A 17,753-nucleotide genomic window follows, 5' to 3' on the forward strand; every position below is an offset into this window, starting at 1 on the left:
CCCTCCTGTTCACCATGTTCTGCACAGACTTGGAACAAAAAGCTCCAGCCCAGTGGATTCTCAATGTCTTTCAGAACTGGTGAATCATTTTAATGAGCTTCCTTCATTTTATAATAAATGGGAATTTTTTTCTAAGTCTGTTTCAATATCAGCATGATGAATAATACATAGCATTTTCTAATTAAGACAGATTAAAAAACAATACTGCAGTCAGGAACATTTCTCACCCATTTATTGAAAAATGGATTTATAGTTTCACATCTAAAAGGCTCAGATGCTCCCTGGGTTAGTCAAGCAGCATGCTTTGACTTCAGAGATCAAATACTGTTTCATTTATGACCATGCATGTTTAATTCAATGGATTTTAGTGTGTTCAAAGTTTTTCAGTGTGTTAACGTGGTGTGAATGGTTATGAGTAGGTGTGGCCTGTGGTCCAAATCTATTTACCAATAATCAGCACTGATAGCAGGGATTAGTAAGAAGGATGTGATTTTTTAACAACTCTGATTGGCTGTGAGAGCTCGGAGATGATAATTGATTCAGCTGGCTGTTAGCTGATTGCAGCTGGGCTTGTCCTGCATGAACACTTATAAGTTTAATTTATTTTAAACACAATATTCCCACTGGTGGTGTTAGGGCCAGAGGAGTTGTGTTTACTGGTTGTCCATCCATATTTGTCCATCTGTCTGTGCTTGTGAACACCATAGCTCTAGAACAGTTAGTGAGATTTTCTTTAAACTTTGCACTAATGCTCAAGAATTAATTTATTTTGGAGGTCAGAGGTCAATGTGAAACACCATCAGTGAACCTTTTCCATCTAGTTATTGTTTACTTTGTGGAGGCATATCACCTCCAGGTGTTTGATTCAGTTTATCTCTGCTAATAGATTTTAATCTCCATAAACACGTTTGATTGAATACCCAGACCACAGAGGGCTTACAGTCTGAAATATCTGAAATCAGACATGTTAAGGTTTGTCTGATGTCACATTTACTTAACTAACAAACTTCAAATCTCCCAAAGCGGATGAACTTATCCTCCTAGGAGCGTTTACATATGAGAACTTTACATTTTACTTGTAGTAGTGTATGCTATAAGAATAATTGTTCAGAATTCCCAATGTAGTTAAAGTGATTGGCTTGAATGTTTAGAGGATTTGCTGTGAAAGTTTTCATGAATTTCCATCAGAAATTTCAGCAAATATGCCTGAATATTATGGGGAAGTATTTCCAAAGGAATTTTTGGGGAGATTTTTATAATGTTTCATTTGAAGTTTGGGGTTCATTTGCTCTGATTTTCATTCCCATTTTCATGGTGATCCAGGAAATTTATTTGGATTTTTTGGCACCTTTATGTAAATTATGCAAATATATTTTTGGGAATTTGAGTTGAATGGGGGGGATTTGCTTTAAAAATATGTTTTTGTTTTTTTCATGGAAGTTTGGGAAGTTTTTTGTACTTTTTTGAGAATTTGACCAGGTCCTCCCTCGGGTTCCTTAGAAACTTTGGGAATTTTCAAGGAAATTTGAGGGAATATGTTTGGATGTTAAGGGGAATTTTCCACCATTTTCATGGAATTTGGAGGAATATATTTGTGCATTTTTGGGAATGTAATAACACATTTTATGGATGATTTGCTTGATAATTCCCAAGAAATAACATGCAACTTTGGGGAAATTGTAATAGGAATGTTTGGGCTCTAGAGAAAAGTTTCACTGAAACATTTAGGGAATAATTTTAAAAATTCCAGTACTTTTTATAGGATACTTTTAGGAATACGGTTAAGAATTTTAACAGAATTTTTTATGTAAGTTCTTTGAAGTTTGGGAAATTTTTGAAAATGTCCAAGAAATCACAACCTTGTTGTGAGTCTTGTTGATGCTTGGGCTTAAAAAGTTCTTGTGGTCCATCTGCAGACATTTGTGGACATATTTGTGGTAAAAACGGATCCCTGTTCAAGGACAAGTCTGAGGTTTTATCAGGTCCTACTGATCCCAAATAAGTAGGAGAAACTAAGAATGGGTCTCAGGAGGTTGAACGTGAAATAAAAAGTAGGCCTGATGTTCAGTCTCCTGGCTTAGTCTCAGTTAAACTCGCCCCCTTGAAGGTGACAGCCTCATGTCTTCAGTTCTGACCCAGACTGACTGAGGCAGCTGAAAGTCTCGGCCTCTCAGCAGGGAGTCGTTCTGTGATCAGATCTCTGTGTCGCTGTAAAATCTGATGATTTTAATATGATTTGACTCTACAGCTGTTTTTGGGACCCTTACTCGAGGTGATTTTGAATTATGACGAATGTTTGAAGAGGTTCACGTCCCTCAGTAGAGGAAAACACACAATGACTCTGGTTAGGTTTTATTTGAGACTTCAGAGAAGTCTCCTTTTCTGCTCCTCGTTGGTCAGGAGGGACTGTGAAGTGTGAAGTTATCTTTAGCTCTGTTTGCCTCTTAAGCAACAGTCAGTCAGAGCTGCTCTGTGAGGATTTTTCATGTTTGAGCAGGAGGCAGAGAGAGAGTGAAGGGCCAATCAGTGAGTGCATTTCTATGGCCTTGTGTATCCTGGTCTTTATAGGGTTTTTTAGTGTTCTGTGTTAAGTTTGGCATCATACCTCAAATTCAGACACCTCATACTGATTTGGGAAATTTGATGTTGCTGTTTTCATGCAGAGATCAGAAAGAAATCTGGATACAATAGCCTGTTTACGGCTGCTGACCTCCTGCACAAATGCATCCAAATGATGAAGCATCAAAACAAACATGGTGGTGCCAATAAGAGGGTCTAACTCCCAGAGCGACAAAGACACTGTGGCCGTTTTCAAATTGGCCTACCGCATACTCCTGCCAAACGCAGTATGCAGTATGTATCGCACACTGTGTACTGCGTTCAACAGGAGTATGCAGTATGACTGCCAGTCAGACGTTATTTATTAGTATGCTTGGCTCGGTTTAGCTGGTTTCAGGTATACAGAAGTACGTCATACCCTGGTCAACTGCAAACGATGCTACAGTGTTTTCCAAACATTAACATACAGAAAAAAATCTGGGAAGTGTTTTTATTTGATTCATAGCCGTTGTTTTTAGCTTAGCATGTATAGTGCAGTGAAAGGACACACTTGACAGCACCTTTCCGGCCGTTACGAGCTGTAACGGCAAAACAAAAACAACAGTTACCTTATTACAACTTATTCCGCTATAGTACATGTTAAAAAGGTAAAGATAAATGGTAATGGCACTTCCATTTGTAACCGTCAGCTGCTCCTGTTAAAGTTTCGCCACTCTCTGCCATTATGAACTCTGACCTGGCGCTTTGCATTGTGGGTAACAGTAGGTGAAGCAGACTGGTCCGATGCATACCGTGAAATCTTCCCAAATCAGTACGTCATCCGGGTATTTTTGGCATACTGTAACTTTCCCATTTGTTCGCATACTGCATACTGCAATTATGGCAAATCAGTATCCACTGCTAGTGTAGCAGAAATCGAAAACGACCCATGTCTTGTCTATAGAAGTTTAGAAGGGAGAGCCTGTCCCACCAGTGATGGCGTTTATCTCCTCCCATCACTCCTCCGTCCTACACGACGGCGCTGACAGGCTGACAGCAGTCAGAGCTGAGGCTCTGTGTTTGCTGTCACTCTCTCCTCCTGTTCATGGAGGTGGACTCTCTCTCTGTAACACCATGCTTTAATAGTGGGCTGGAAGCCTGGAATAATCCATGCTGGTCTCCTTTTCTCTGTGCTGCTGATTGTGTTGTTAGAATAAACGTGACAGGCAGTGATCAAAAACTAACTATGATAGATGATAGTATTTATCATACACAGATTTAATAACCAGGTTTCTCTGTGTGCACATTAACATATCCCCAACATGATCAAAACCAGGACGAGGCTCTTGACTGGGATACTCACGTCTGTGTAAATGCTCTAAATGATATTACTAGTCTGTGTGAGAGGGAATCATCCTGAGGTTCATGTTGCTCACATTTGTTATATCTCTGGGGTCCTGGATGACCAGAGGATCTGCTGGTCCTCCTCAGGACAGAGGGAGCGAGGCAGGGAGATTTCCACCCTGCTCTGACTCTACTGGAAAATCCAATCCAATGAGGAGGCCTGTATGTGAATGAGAGAGTCAGGTGTTAGAGGCTGATTAGCCCTGATTGAGACCAGGTGTGGCTTACATCTGCTGACTCATTATCTCACCAGCAGAGAAAAGGCCAGTTTGTGAATGTAGCAGTGAAACTAAGCATTTTAAGAATCTTTCAGTGTATTGTAAGAGTTGCTCTAAGTTTTCAGTTTGAGCTGGAGGCCATTACCATTGAGTTTCTAACCGACTTTACCATTCAGAGACCACTCCCATCCATTCAGAGACCACTCCCATCCATTCAGAGACCACTCCCATCTATTCAGAGACCACTCCCATCCATTCAGAGACCACTCCCATCCATTCAGAGACCACTCCCATCCATTCAGAGACCACTCCCATCTATTCAGAGACCACTCCCATCCATTCAGAGACCACTCCCATCTATTCAGAGACCACTCCCATCCATTCAGAGACCACTCCCATCTATTCAGAGACCACTCCCATCCATTCAGAGACCTCTCCAATCTATTCAGAGACCACTCCCATCCATTCAGAGACCACTCCCATCTATTCAGAGACCACTCCCATCCATTCAGAGACCACTCCCATCCATTCAGAGACCACTCCCATCCTCTCCTCTATCTGCCTCTGCCCTGAGAGCTACAGCTTTAGTAACGTTGGTGCAGGAGCCAGGTCCAAACAGGTAGTGCGCAGGACCACCATGGTCCATCATCACACTACAGCCTGCTTCAAGGAAGCTGTGGAGGGGGAAGATCCTCCACCTCTAAAGATCGCTATGAGGCAGCAGTGCTGCGGGAATCTGTGTCCATTTCTGGCAAGGGTAGTCACTGTCACTCCCATCTAATCTGTAAACCCCTGTCCTTTTCCCCTCCCTTCTCCCAGTACTAAACTGGCATTTTGAAATCTTGAAATCTGGCCTCATTTTTACAATAATTTCTAAATATTATCTGGGTAATATTTAAATAATGTTGTGTTTATGTTTGTATTTTGATGCCCTGCTTGAGTCGTTCCTGCTCTCTGGTCTCTGAGAGTGAAGCAGCTCTCCTCCTGAGTCGTTCTTACTCTCTGGTCTCTGAGAGTGAAGCAGCTCTCCTCCTGAGTCGTTCCTACTCTCTGGTCTCTGAGAGTGAAGCAGCTCTCCTCCTGAGTCGTTCCTACTCTCTGGTCTCTGAGAGTGAAGCAGCTCTCCTCCTGAGTCGTTCCTACTCTCTGGTCTCTGAGAGTGAAGCAGCTCTCCTCCTGAGTCGTTCCTACTCTCTGGTCTTTGAGAGTGAAGCAGCTCTCCTCCTGAGTTGTTCTTACTCTCTGGTCTCTGAGAGTGAAGCAGCTCTCCTCCTGAGTCGTTCCTACTCTCTGGTCTCTGAGAGTGAAGCAGCTCTCCTCCTGAGTCGTTCCTACTCTCTGGTCTCTGAGAGTGAAGCAGCTCTCCTCCTGAGTCGTTCCTACTCTCTGGTCTCTGAGAGTGAAGCAGCTCTCCTCCTGAGTCGTTCCTACTCTCTGGTCTCTGAGAGTGATGCAGCTCTCCTCCTGAGTCTTTCCTACTCTCTGGTCTTTGAGAGTGAAGCAGCTCTCCTCCTGAGTCGTTCTTACTCTGTGGTCTCTGAGAGTGAAGCAGCTCTCCTCCTGAGTCATTCTTACTCTGTGGTCTCTGAGAGTGAAGCAGCTCTCCTCCTGAGTCGTTCTTACTCTGTGGTCTCTGAGAGTGAAGCAGCTCTCCTCCTGAGTCGTTCCTACTCTCTGGTCTCTGAGAGTGAAGCAGCTCTCCTCCTGAGTCGTTCTTACTCTGTGGTCTCTGAGAGTGAAGCAGCTCTCCTCCTGAGTCGTTCTTACTCTCTGGTCTCTGAGAGTGAAGCAGCTCTCCTCCTGAGTCGTTCCTACTCTCTGGTCTCTGAGAGTGAAGCAGCTCTCCTCCTGAGTCGTTCATACTCTGTGGTCTCTGAGAGTGAAGCAGCTCTCCTCCTGAGTCGTTCCTACTCTCTGGTCTCTGAGAGTGAAGCAGCTCTCCTCCTGAGTCGTTCCTACTCTCTGGTCTCTGAGAGTGAAGCAGCTCTCCTCCTGAGTCGTTCCTACTCTCTGGTCTCTGAGAGTGAAGCAGCTCTCCTCCTGAGTCGTTCCTACTCTCTGGTCTCTGAGAGTGAAGCAGCTCTCCTCCTGAGTCGTTCTTACTCTCTGGTCTTTGAGAGTGAAGCAGCTCTCCTCCTGAGTCGTTCCTACTCTCTGGTCTCTGAGAGTGAAGCAGCTCTCCTCCTGAGTCGTTCTTACTCTCTGGTCTCTGAGAGTGAAGCAGCTCTCCTCCTGAGTCGTTCTTACTCTCTGGTCTCTGAGAGTGAAGCAGCTCTCCTCCTGAGTCGTTCTTACTGTCTGGTCTCTGAGAGTGAAGCAGCTCTCCTCCTGAGTCGTTCCTACTCTCTGGTCTCTGAGCTCTGAAGCTCAGCTTCAGCACTGACAGGCTCAGGTGACATACAGCAGACTGAACATTTACACTCTGTTTACTGTGTGAGCACATCATTCTGAAGGGTTTCAGGTGCAGATTAGCATTTCCTCTATGCAGGCAGAGCTAACAAGCAGATGTTTCTGATGTTGTAAAGACCATATTAACCCTTATATGAGTGTAGTGTGTTGAGAACATGGTGTTGTTAATGGCGCTGTTGTCTTTTATGTTGCATGCTCCCGACTGTTTCTGTGATCAGTGTCTTAGAATAAAGAACTGACTGTAAACTACTAACCGACAGCTAACAGGGTGTTTTAAACATGAACTCTTCTGTCCCACTAGAAATCCCTCGTTAGATGACGGTGAGGGTCACAGGTTTGATTCTCAGCATTTCCAGTTGAGGTGAGACTTTCTGTGTTCTCAGCTATCACCTGCATGCTGCTGCATGTTCACTGAAGAGAGGAATTAGACCCTGACTCTCATCGAGCATGCCTCATTCTTCATTCCATCCTGATGCCTGATTGTTCCGGTGGAATCTGAAGTACTGTGTGTGCAGACATTTTAATCAGATACTCTTTCTTTAGACTGAGAAGAGAATAATGGATGGTTAGGTGATTGGAAAAATCAAGGAGAGGACCCCTACAGTGACAGATGTTTTTGTAAAATTGGAAAAGGATTTTTTTTAAACCTCTGCTTCCAAAGTCCGCAGACTTCGCTGACAAAGCTCAGAGCTCAGAGCTGCTGGTCTTCCACTGCTGTAGTGTTTAACCTGGTGTGTTTTTCACTGTGTGCATGTGCATGAGCCCAGAACAACAGCTTTTTCTTCTAATAATGGAGTAATTATGAAAAGAAGATTCTGTTTTATGAAACAAACAGATGTGCCACCATCACACATGGCACATTAAAGTCAGAGATGTCAGATCCATGCTGTGCCAACCTGGTGGTCTTCAGGAAAACACGTCTGATGAGGACTGGTGGTGGTCACCAACACCAAAACATGGAGGCAGGAGAAACCCTGGATGTTATGTTTGTTATTATACTTAGTTTCACCTCAGTAATTTCGTTGGGTCCAAATTTAAGACTTTGAGTGTAAAAAAGACACAAACGTTTACAGATTTTAAGTTAACACTTAATGACTAATCTGTGCAGACTGACGGCTCATTGGAGTTTTCAAAGGACTTAAGTCCCAGAACCAGCACCCTTCCATACCAGGGGAGGGTCAGCAGCACAAAACCAGCTACGTCTGTGTTCTGGGATAAATGTTATCAGTGGAGTCTGGTAGCTTTGGCAGTGATGTTGAGGCTGTTTTTGTCACCTCGAAGTTATCAGCAATTTAGGCTAAATCCCATCTCTCCCCTTAACCCTCAATCTTAACCCTCGGTCTCTAAATGCGCCTTCCCATGAAGTCTGAGGGTTGTCCCAGTTCTCCTGATAGTTGAGCGGAGAGTTTTAGGGCTTTATCTCCCACAATGTTGAGATGTTCCTGGAGCTCCCTTGGTATTGAGGGTTATCACTCAAACAAAGATGGCGGCAAATGCGAGGAGGGAAATTGAGCTACAAATGTAAATTTCTTTGTTAATAGAAATCTAAAAATTACAAAAACCACTCCAGTATTAGTTTAATGTTATGTTATGCCTTTTTGTAGCACAACATTCACTTTTATCGTAAGCCGGTAACTGTGCCGTCTCAGACAAGTGTACAAGTTACAACTGGTGTTTGGCGTTATCTAATGGCCGAGTTATACAGGGACTTTCAGCTGAATATGTCCGTGGTTGTGGTGTTTATACATGTTATTTAGTTGAATATTAAAGGGATACTTCAACATTTTGGCAAATTCACCCATTGCCATAATTCCAGTAGTCTTAGTAATAGGTTCATTTCTTTTAGTTGTCGGTACAAGCTGTTTCTAGATCTGGGGGGACCGTTAAACCAGCTGCACAGCTAATGCTATGGAAGCAGACGGAATTTTTTGCTTTCCCTCATCAAACTCATCAAATACACAATCCAACAACTCCAAAATGCCCTTGTGGACAAGTTGTGACCTGCACATTCACCACGCTATGAAATAATCATGGAACATTACGAGACAGAGACGTTTTAAAGTTAAATGCAAAGCCGGAACTACACTCCAGACATGGCTGCTGCACTGTGTCACTCCGCCCAGTGGTTCACTCAAGAAATAGTTCAGAGTATTTGCTTCATGTGTCGTAATGTTACATAAATATACGTTATTATTTCATAGCGTGGTGAATGTGCAGGTCACAATTTGTCCACGAGAGCATTTTGGAGTTGTTGGATTGTGTATTTGATGAGTTTGATGAGGGAAAGCAAAAAATTCCGTCTGCTTCCATAGCATTAGCTGTGCAGCTGGTTTATCGGTCCCCCCAGATCTAGAAACAGCTTGCACCGACAACTGAAGGAAACAAACCCATTACTAAGACTACTGGAATTATAGCAATGGGCAAATTTCCCAAAATGTTGAAGTATCCCTTTAACACGTTCTCGTGCTTCCTCTGAATCGACAGACTATGCAGTTTTGGCCCATTACTGCCCTCTACAGCCTGAAATCATAATTGCTATTAAAGGATGTCCCATTTCTAAGTCACCAGATGGCCCTTACACTTGGTTGAGAGGGGCAAGTTAAGACTGAGGGTTGAGCTTGAGGGTTAAGGGAGAATTGGGATTTAGCCTTAGACCCCAAAATATCTTTAATTAGGACGCATGGTTAACACCTGTACTGGTGATATACCCATTATAAAAAAGGAACAATGCTATCAGTTAAACTGTCTAAACATAGTCACAATTTTACAGTTTTATCAGAGATATCTTTCACATCAAAGTCATTTTAATTGACTCTTTTGCCACTAAAAAAAAAAAACGGATGTGTGAGGATGTTTTAAAAGGCTGCTGCATCTACAACAAAAATGAAGTCATAGCTGGACACTCGAACCTAAACCCAGCTACAAACCCAGGACACAGAAAGATCTGTAGCATAGATAAGACCACAGATGTCACTGAAGTTGCTGCAGGACTGGGTGTTTAAATCAAAAGATGTTCATTAAGGTTTAAATTTCAGGGAATTGTTCATCGTCAAAGAGTCCTATTTTAAAAATTATATAAAAATATAATTTTAATTATATAATATATAATTATTATATATTATTATATATTATTATAATTTTTATATAAAAATTATAATTTTTAGGGTTTATGTTGTGGAAAATTCTAAAAAGAAAGAAAAAAATATGTGTTTGCAAAAATTGTGAATCACTGAGTTTGTCGTGTAATAGCGGTTTTTTTTTTTGGTTTTTTTTGCATGTGGATATGGTGAAGGAGCCCTGATAGGAAACGTTTGGGGACCACTGGATTAAGGATCAGTCCCATTTCTACCCCTGAGCCCTAATCTTAGCCCTAATCTTAGCCGTTATCTTAGCCCTTATCTTAGCCCTAATCTTAGCCCTTATCTTAGCCCTAATCTTAGCCCTTATCTTAGCCCTAATCTTAGCCCTTATCTTAGCCCTAATCTTAGCCCTTATCTTAGCCCTAATTTTAGCCCTAATCTTAGCCCTAATCTTAGCCCTTATCTTAGCCCTAATCTTAGCCCTAATCTTAGCCCTTATATTAGCCCTAATTTTAGCCCTAATCTTAGCCCTTATCCTAGCCCTTATCTTAGCCCTAATCTTAGCCCTAATCTTAGCCCTTATTTTAGCCCTTATCTTAGCCCTAATCTTAGCCCTAATTTTAGCCCTTGTCTTAGCCCTAATCTTAGCCCTAATCTTAGCCTTTATCTTAGCCTTTATCTTAGCCTTTATCTTAGCCCTAATCTTAGCCCTAATCTTAGCCTTTATCTTAGCCTTTAACTTAGCCCTAATCTTAGCCCTAATTTTAGCCCTTATTTTAGCCCTAATCTTAGCCCTAATCTTTGCCCTAATCTTAGCCTTTATTTTAGCCCTAATCTTAGCCTTTATCTGAGCCCTAATCTTAGCCTTTATCTTAGCCCTAATCTTAGCCCTAATCTTAGCCCTTATCTTTGCCCTTATCTTAGCCCTAATCTTAGCCCTTATCTTAGCCCTTATCTTAGCCCTTATCTTAGCCCTAATCTTAGCCCTTATTTTAGCCCTAATCTTAGCCCTTATCTTAGCCCTAATCTTAGCCCTTATCTTAGCCCTTATCTTAGCCCTAATCTTAGCCCTAATTTTAGCCCTTATCTTAGCCCTAATCTTAGCCCTTATCTTTGCCCTAATCTTAGCCCTTATCTTAGCCCTAATCTTAGCCCTAATTTTAGCCCTTATCTTAGCCCTAATCTTAGCCCTTATCTTTGCCCTAATCTTAGCCCTTATCTTAGCCCTAATCTTAGCCCTAATTTTAGCCCTTATCTTAGCCCTAATCTTAGCCCTTATCTTAGCCCTAATCTTAGCCCTAATTTTAGCCCTAATCTTAGCCCTAATTTTAGCCCTTATCTTAGCCCTTATCCTAGCACTTATCTTAGCCCTAATCTTAGCCCTAATCTTAGCCCTAATCTTAGCCCTAATCTTAGCCCTTATTTTAGCCCTAATCTTAGCCCTAATCTTAGCCCTTATCTTAGCCCTAATCTTAGCCCTAATCTTAGCCCTAATCTTAGCCCTAATCTTAGCCCTAATTTTAGCCCTAATCTTAGCCCTAATTTTAGCCCTTATCTTAGCCCTTATCCTAGCACTTATCTTAGCCCTAATCTTAGCCCTAATTTTAGCCCTAATCTTAGCCCTAATCTTAGCCCTACTTTTAGCCCTGATCTTAGCCCTAATCTTAGCCCTTATCTTAGCCCTTATCTTAGCCCTAATCTTAGCCCTAATCTTAGCCCTAATCTTAGCCCTAATCTTAGCCCTAATCTCAGTCTTAGGTTTTCACCCCTAACCCTTGCCGCTCTGTTTCAAGGGGAAGGGTTAAGGGGTAGAAATGGGATGGGCCCTGGGTTGCTTGATAATCCCTGGGTGTGTTTTTGGTGTGACATGAATCACAGCCTCATCTCTCATTGCCTTTCAGAGCAGACTGGCTTGTTGGTATTCACACTGCGTGTTTCAGTCTTTATTCTGAAACAAGCCAAACTCATCAGCTCCTTAAACTTCTCTTCTTTCATGGAACCACTAAACACACAGAGGACACTGTCTGAAATATGCTGGTGGAGGCAGGGCCATTTCTAGCTTTGAGGAGACTCTATGCAAGGAGCTGTTTGGGGCCCCTAGTTTGCTAAATTACATGGAGAGATTCCTAATAACATAATCCATGAACATGCCACAATCTACAACACTTCATGAACAAAACAAGCTCCAGTCATGATAAACTCTCATATTAAACCATTTATTCTCTTAACCTTTTCTGCGGTCAGAGCTAATGGTCATATACAGCATAGTTTACATTACACTTCAGTTTGTGATAATACGGTTCTTTCCTACTTTAAAAACTTTACTCAGCTGTAGGAATGATGGCAGGATTATAAATTCAGCTGAGTTAGCGATAATCCACTGCCACAGTAGTCCAAAACAATCAACAACGGGCTTGATGAATAACTAGTGTTCATTTTAGGCCTCTAAAATGCAAACTAAACTTAATAAATTCATCATAAGTAGTGCTAAAGTAATGTGAAGTAGCAAGTATTGGAGGGATAACTTCCACTGGATGATGACTTCATAACAACAATCATTGTGGCTTATTTTATTCTGATATCTTACATTTATTATAGAGATTATAAGCGATAAAGATGGGCCAGTTTAATTTTTTTTCAGATGAGAGTGAACATTCAGCTATGGGGCCCCCTAGTGGCTTGTGGGGCCATATGCATTTTCACAGTCCTCCTATACCAAGAAAGGGCCCTGGTTGGAGGATTTAGTGGGTAAAAATGGATCCTTACACCTTAGACCAGGTTTTACTGTGGCTGGTCTAAGGAGCAGTCATCTCCTGAGTGCCAGATGTGCACCTTAGGACTCCACATTTAAAAAAAACAAACAAACAAAAAAACCACTCCTATGGGAGCTGGCATCTGCGTCAGATGTTCGATAGGCCGGACAGCGTCAGTGTGAGCCGATGCATGCAGCAGCGTATGATCAGATATGAGTTTTAGACTGAGGGGTCAGACTGAAGCCATTCCAGTGTTCTGTGGAAATCTGACAGTCCAGGATATTTAGCTTTTAAAGACCGTTACATCAGTCTTTGATTATTATATCCATGATATCAGGAAAGTTTGCTCTCTTCTTTTTACTCTAAAGGTGGAAGCCAACCCCCCGACCCACCCCACCCTGACATCTGTGTTTTGTCCCGTCAGACCTTCATTCATGCATATGTAGATAGATCATTGTCTCCCTCCTTGTTCCCTCTGTCATCCTTCATTATTTCTCTGTGCCCCCTGGACCCTCCATCCCTCCTCTGTGTCTGATCACTAACCTCTCTGCTCTTGTCTCTCACTCCACTGTAGGCCTCCTGAGCCAGTTTACAGCACTGTGAACAAACTTTGTGACAAAGCACCCTCCCCCCGACACTATTCCCCAGTAGAGTGTGAAAAAAGCCTCCTCCACTCCGCCCCCCTCCCAAACTATCACTTAGGCCTGTTCCCTGAGTCGGACATCAACAGGTACTTTCACCAGCCACCGTCTCCTCCACTCACGGTTTCATTCCAACACATGAACGGCACGCCGTCTCGGCATATGATCCTGCTTTTCTCCTGTGCTCTCTCTCTCCCGCCTCCCTCAGACCTTGTCTTGGTGTTGTTTTCTAAGCTAGCATGCCCGTCTCCCGTTCACTTCCCTCACATTCTTCAGGGCTTTAGCAGCAGACTCCTCGTGTTATCTCCCTCCAACACATTTCCACATTTACCCACTGCTGGAAGAGGCGGTCACATCTTAGACTCACCGATAAAAGAAGAAAAAGTACCGCTCTGTGGGAGAACTCAGCCTCAAGTACAGCTCATACATTAGATCTGGACTCAGACAGTGTGAAGAGGTTTAAATGTTTAAGAAAGAGGATAAGACACATTATGCACAGGATCGGTTTAAAGGCCGCTGCAGAGAAAAAGGAGAAATGCATGTACTGAAAGCTGCAGAGAGGCTCGTTAAACCCTGGTGTGTCAACCAGAAGTTATCTAGAGCAGTGGTTCTCAAATGGTGTGAAAGCACACACTAGTGTGCCTTGTGAATTTGTACGTTAATACTACAACTTTATCACAAGTACTGAAAAACCCTGAGAATGGGCCGTCCCCAGTTGTGATTTATTGATGATGTCAGTGTGTTGGATCAGTAGCATTGGTGCTAGCATCCTGATAGACAGCATGGCAAGCTGTTATTGGGTTGAAATTAGTGTTGAAGTTATTAATTCATGCAACTTTTTTGTGATCAACTTTTTATTTCCATATTAACAATTTAACAAGATAGTACATACATTAAATATTGCAGAACTTGGGGGACATAAAAGTCTGTATACCAACATACATATGCATAAGTCCACCACCGAAATGTTTTAGGTACAAGTACATAGATATATCGGACAAGCACTTGCTGTTTTTAGTCCCTTACCCATACAAAAACATGTGAAATCATATATGTATAAGGAAAACAAACAACTAAAAAGAAAAGCAATAATAATAGTGAAGAAATAAAATGAACATTAAAAAGAACCACCCCAATCCAGGCCCCTAACCAAATAAAAACCTTTTTGAATATCTATGTATTGAAGCACTTCTGGAGGTTATTTATTACCATAGACCACATCTCTAATTCATGCAACTTTTAACCAAGTTGACAGTTTGATTTACCTGTTTTTGTCACTTGTGTGACAATTTTAACCCTTTTGCTGTTTTACAGCATTTTTTGCCACTTCTTATTACTACCTTTGACCTATGTTTGCCACTTTTTTGGAACATTTTTGGCCACATTTAACCCTTTAGTACTACCTTTTTGCCACTTTTTGACCACTTTTGCATTTGTTTGGCTATTTTTGCTATTATTTCCACAACATTTAACACTTTTTACCACCTTTTAGCAACTGTAACTCAATTTTCTACCACTTATGATCTATTTTGCCACCTTTTGCCATTGTTTGACCACTTTTTTGCCCAATTTTGCCCTTTTATATCACTTTTACCCAATTTCTACCATCATTTTACAACATTTAACTCTTTTTGACCACTTGTAACCAATTTTTGCCACCTTTTTGACACTTTCAACAAGTTTTTGCCAATTTCTAGGAACTAGGAAAAAAGTGGTATCTAATGACAAAAGGTAGCTTAAATGATGAAAATTGTGAGAAAAAATTGTGAAAGGGGCAAACAATGGGTAAAAAGTTGCAAAAATGTGTTAAAATGGGCAAAAAGTAGGAAAGTATTATTTAATGGTAAAAGAGCTTAAATGCATGAAAAATGGCAAAAAAAAAATGGTCGAAAAATGGGCAAAAAAGAGGAAACAGGTGGTATTTAATGGCAAAAGGTAGATTAAATGGGTGAAAAGTGGCAAGAATTGGATATAAGTGGCAAAAAATGGGTAAAAAGTTGCAAAAAAGTGTCAAAGTGGCAAAAAAGTGGTTTTCAATGGCAAAAGGTTGCTTAAATGGGCAAAAATGGTGAAAAGGGGCAAAAATGGGATAAAAGGGGCAAAAGGAAGTGGCCAAAATGGGAAAAAAATAGGAAAAAAGTGGTATTTAATGACAAAACATAGCTTAAATGGGTGAAAATTCGGAGAAAAAAATTGTGAAAAGCATCTTTTTGACGCTTTCAACAAGTTTTTGCCCATTTCAACCCATTGTTTGGCCACTTGTTTTACCAATTTTTGCCAATTTCTGACTATGTTCTGCCATTTTATTACCCAATTTTGCTATGTTTTTTCACCCCTTTATCTCATTTTCACCACCTTTCATGCACCTTTCGCCAATCCCCCAGTTGGCTGGGCCCCAGAAAGCTCTCCCCTTTATCTCCCCTCATGGGCCACCTTGACTGTAACATTATTTAAAAAGTCTGTTTTGTATCGATTTAAATATGGTGTGCCTTGAGATTTTGGCTTAACCTTAGGTGTGCCTTGGGCAAAAAAAGTTTGAAAATCACTGATTTAGAGTATGAATGTGACTAATGAAGACCTCTGGTTGAAACGTTTTACCACACTGAGTAAATGCATGAGTTTTAAAATGCCAGTAAAATGGTCTGAAACAAATACAGACGCCTCACATCAGGAAAGCCACGGACAGCATGCACACCAAACCGTTGTTAACAGATTGTCCAACCAGGTAGTTTTACAGCAGCCAATTTACGGAAGCAGGAGACTTGAAGTTGGATGATTGATTTCCCACAGATGTATGTATGTCACCTGTCAGTTCTGCCAAAGCTCCTCGTAGTTTCTAAGGTCACGGGAAAAATGAGTTGGCATCAAACAGGAAAATCTGAACAGCGAAGATGGTAAATGTGACACTGCAGAAGTGGATGCATGAAGGGGGACATGTGACCTTAGCTGTTGCTGTCAGATTGTCCTAACCTTTGCACAGAGGTCAACTCAAACACAAAATGTTTATAAAACACAGCTTAACCTATCCCTAGTAAATCTGTTAGATGCAGGAAAGTGCTGCAGTTCCTCAATACATGGGACTAAAGCTGTTTCTCCACCATGCAGTCCAGTTCGGTTTGGTTCAGACCAGTTCAGACCGGTTCAGACTGATTCAGTCCCAGTTCAGTTTGATTCAAACTGGTTCGCTTTGGTTCAGACTGTGAAAGGTTGTAAAAGGAACCAAAGTAACAGTTTCGTACTGTCATACTTTTCTGGCATCCTTCTGATGGGGTACTGAACACACCTGTCCAGTCCTAAAGACTGGAGCTAGAGACCGCGTAGTCAGCTGTGGAAACACAAGAAGGATCAGGTACCAAGGTTATAACCTTGCAAAGCCGATGGATTCCTCAGGATCTCGGACAAACGTAGCACGCTTCATAACAACCTCAGCGCCTCAGCAGACACAGATTTAATAGATCTGAACGCTCACCCTGAATTTCCATATACAGCGTGCGCACCGCAGAACGCCGGCAAATCGAACTGCGGAGCACTGCACTCCCTCTCTAGTCTATCAGAGCATTTCCATAGACGGTGCTCTAGACCGGCAGCGGCGCGTGCCTGGAGCGCCACTCCGCTCCGCTTCGTTTCAGATACGCTGCAGGTCTATTTCAGCGCCGGCCGCTGCCAAACCTCGTAAATTCACCGTCGTTCAGAAAGCACCAACCATGGAAGTCACAAGCGTAGAACATCCGGTTCTTTCAAAATAAAACACAATGCAGGGGATCCCGATTGTAAATCATCACTTTATCAACATTATGTCTCATCCTGCAGTGAGAGCAAAGGGTCACCGAGAGGTCAGTGGGTCACAGAGCTACAATGGCATCATTGACGAGGAAAAGTTAACTTTTGGGGACATTTAGCCAAAGAATTTTGCATAAAACCACAGATCCTTTAAGCAAACGTTTACCTTTAAACTTCCTACTGTACTCACTCAATGGAGGAAGCAATAATATCATGGACTTATACTGAAAAGGATGATAAATTAACCCCAAAAGGTAAAATAGTCCGCTGTTGACATGCTATTCCTGCGTGAACTCGCAGTTCTACCGTGATCTCTTCCTGATGATCTGGGCTGCGCACCGCGGCGCTGCGCTCTAGACTCGCTTCCGGTGGGTGAGGTCGCTCGCCTTTCGGTCGGAGCAAACCCGTGGCGCTTCGGTGCGCGGCGCACACGCTGTATATGGAAATTCAGTTGTTGTTTTTCTGATAGAGTGAACTTTTATCTCCATAATCTTCAGGTTTATGATGCTTCCTGATTAATCATGCGTACTGTGGGGGGTTGATGACATACCTAATGTGAACCATCCAGCTTTAATGAATAATCTCAGACCATGTCAGACTAGATTAACTGGCATTTTCAGAGTAATTCAATGATTAAATAGAAGTCACAGCTCTCTCCGCAGAAGTCCTGCTCTTTGTTGGAACGGTTTCTTCATCTGCCCCACAGCTGCTTCCTGCAAACCCTTATCTATTTATAACCCAGACAAAATGTCAATTCATTCTGTAGGGCATCAAAACTGCATTGCTGCGTGATCAGAAGGATGTTTTTGTCATGAATCACCCCGGGTGTCAAAGACGACTGAGAGAGGAGAAAGACGATCGTTTTAAGGTTACCCAAACTCCCTTAGAGATGCTTGAATGTCTGAAAGTCTGCCTGGTACTGGGTCCGAT

General features: G+C 42.1%; 1 protein-coding gene across 6 annotated transcripts in view; it reads left to right on the forward strand.

Annotated features, from left to right (window-relative positions):
- The window catches only part of dlg2 (discs, large homolog 2 (Drosophila)), a 249,892-nt gene that overhangs the window by 179,643 nt on the left and 52,496 nt on the right, over positions 1 to 17,753 (forward strand). For 4 of the 6 annotated variants that reach the window (XM_041801111.1, XM_041801113.1, XM_041801112.1 and 1 more), the window contains exons 11-12: positions 6,871 to 6,930; positions 12,977 to 13,132. In XM_041801111.1, coding sequence (XP_041657045.1) covers positions 6,871 to 6,930; positions 12,977 to 13,132 — 216 coding nt within the window. The remainder of the gene's footprint in view (positions 1 to 6,870; positions 6,931 to 12,976; positions 13,133 to 17,753) is intronic. The other 2 variants (XM_041801115.1, XM_041801116.1) reach the window with 1 other exon arrangement.

The sequence above is a fragment of the Cheilinus undulatus genome, linkage group 12, assembly GCF_018320785.1.
Source record: "Cheilinus undulatus linkage group 12, ASM1832078v1, whole genome shotgun sequence".
Lineage (NCBI taxonomy): Eukaryota > Metazoa > Chordata > Actinopteri > Labriformes > Labridae > Cheilinus > Cheilinus undulatus.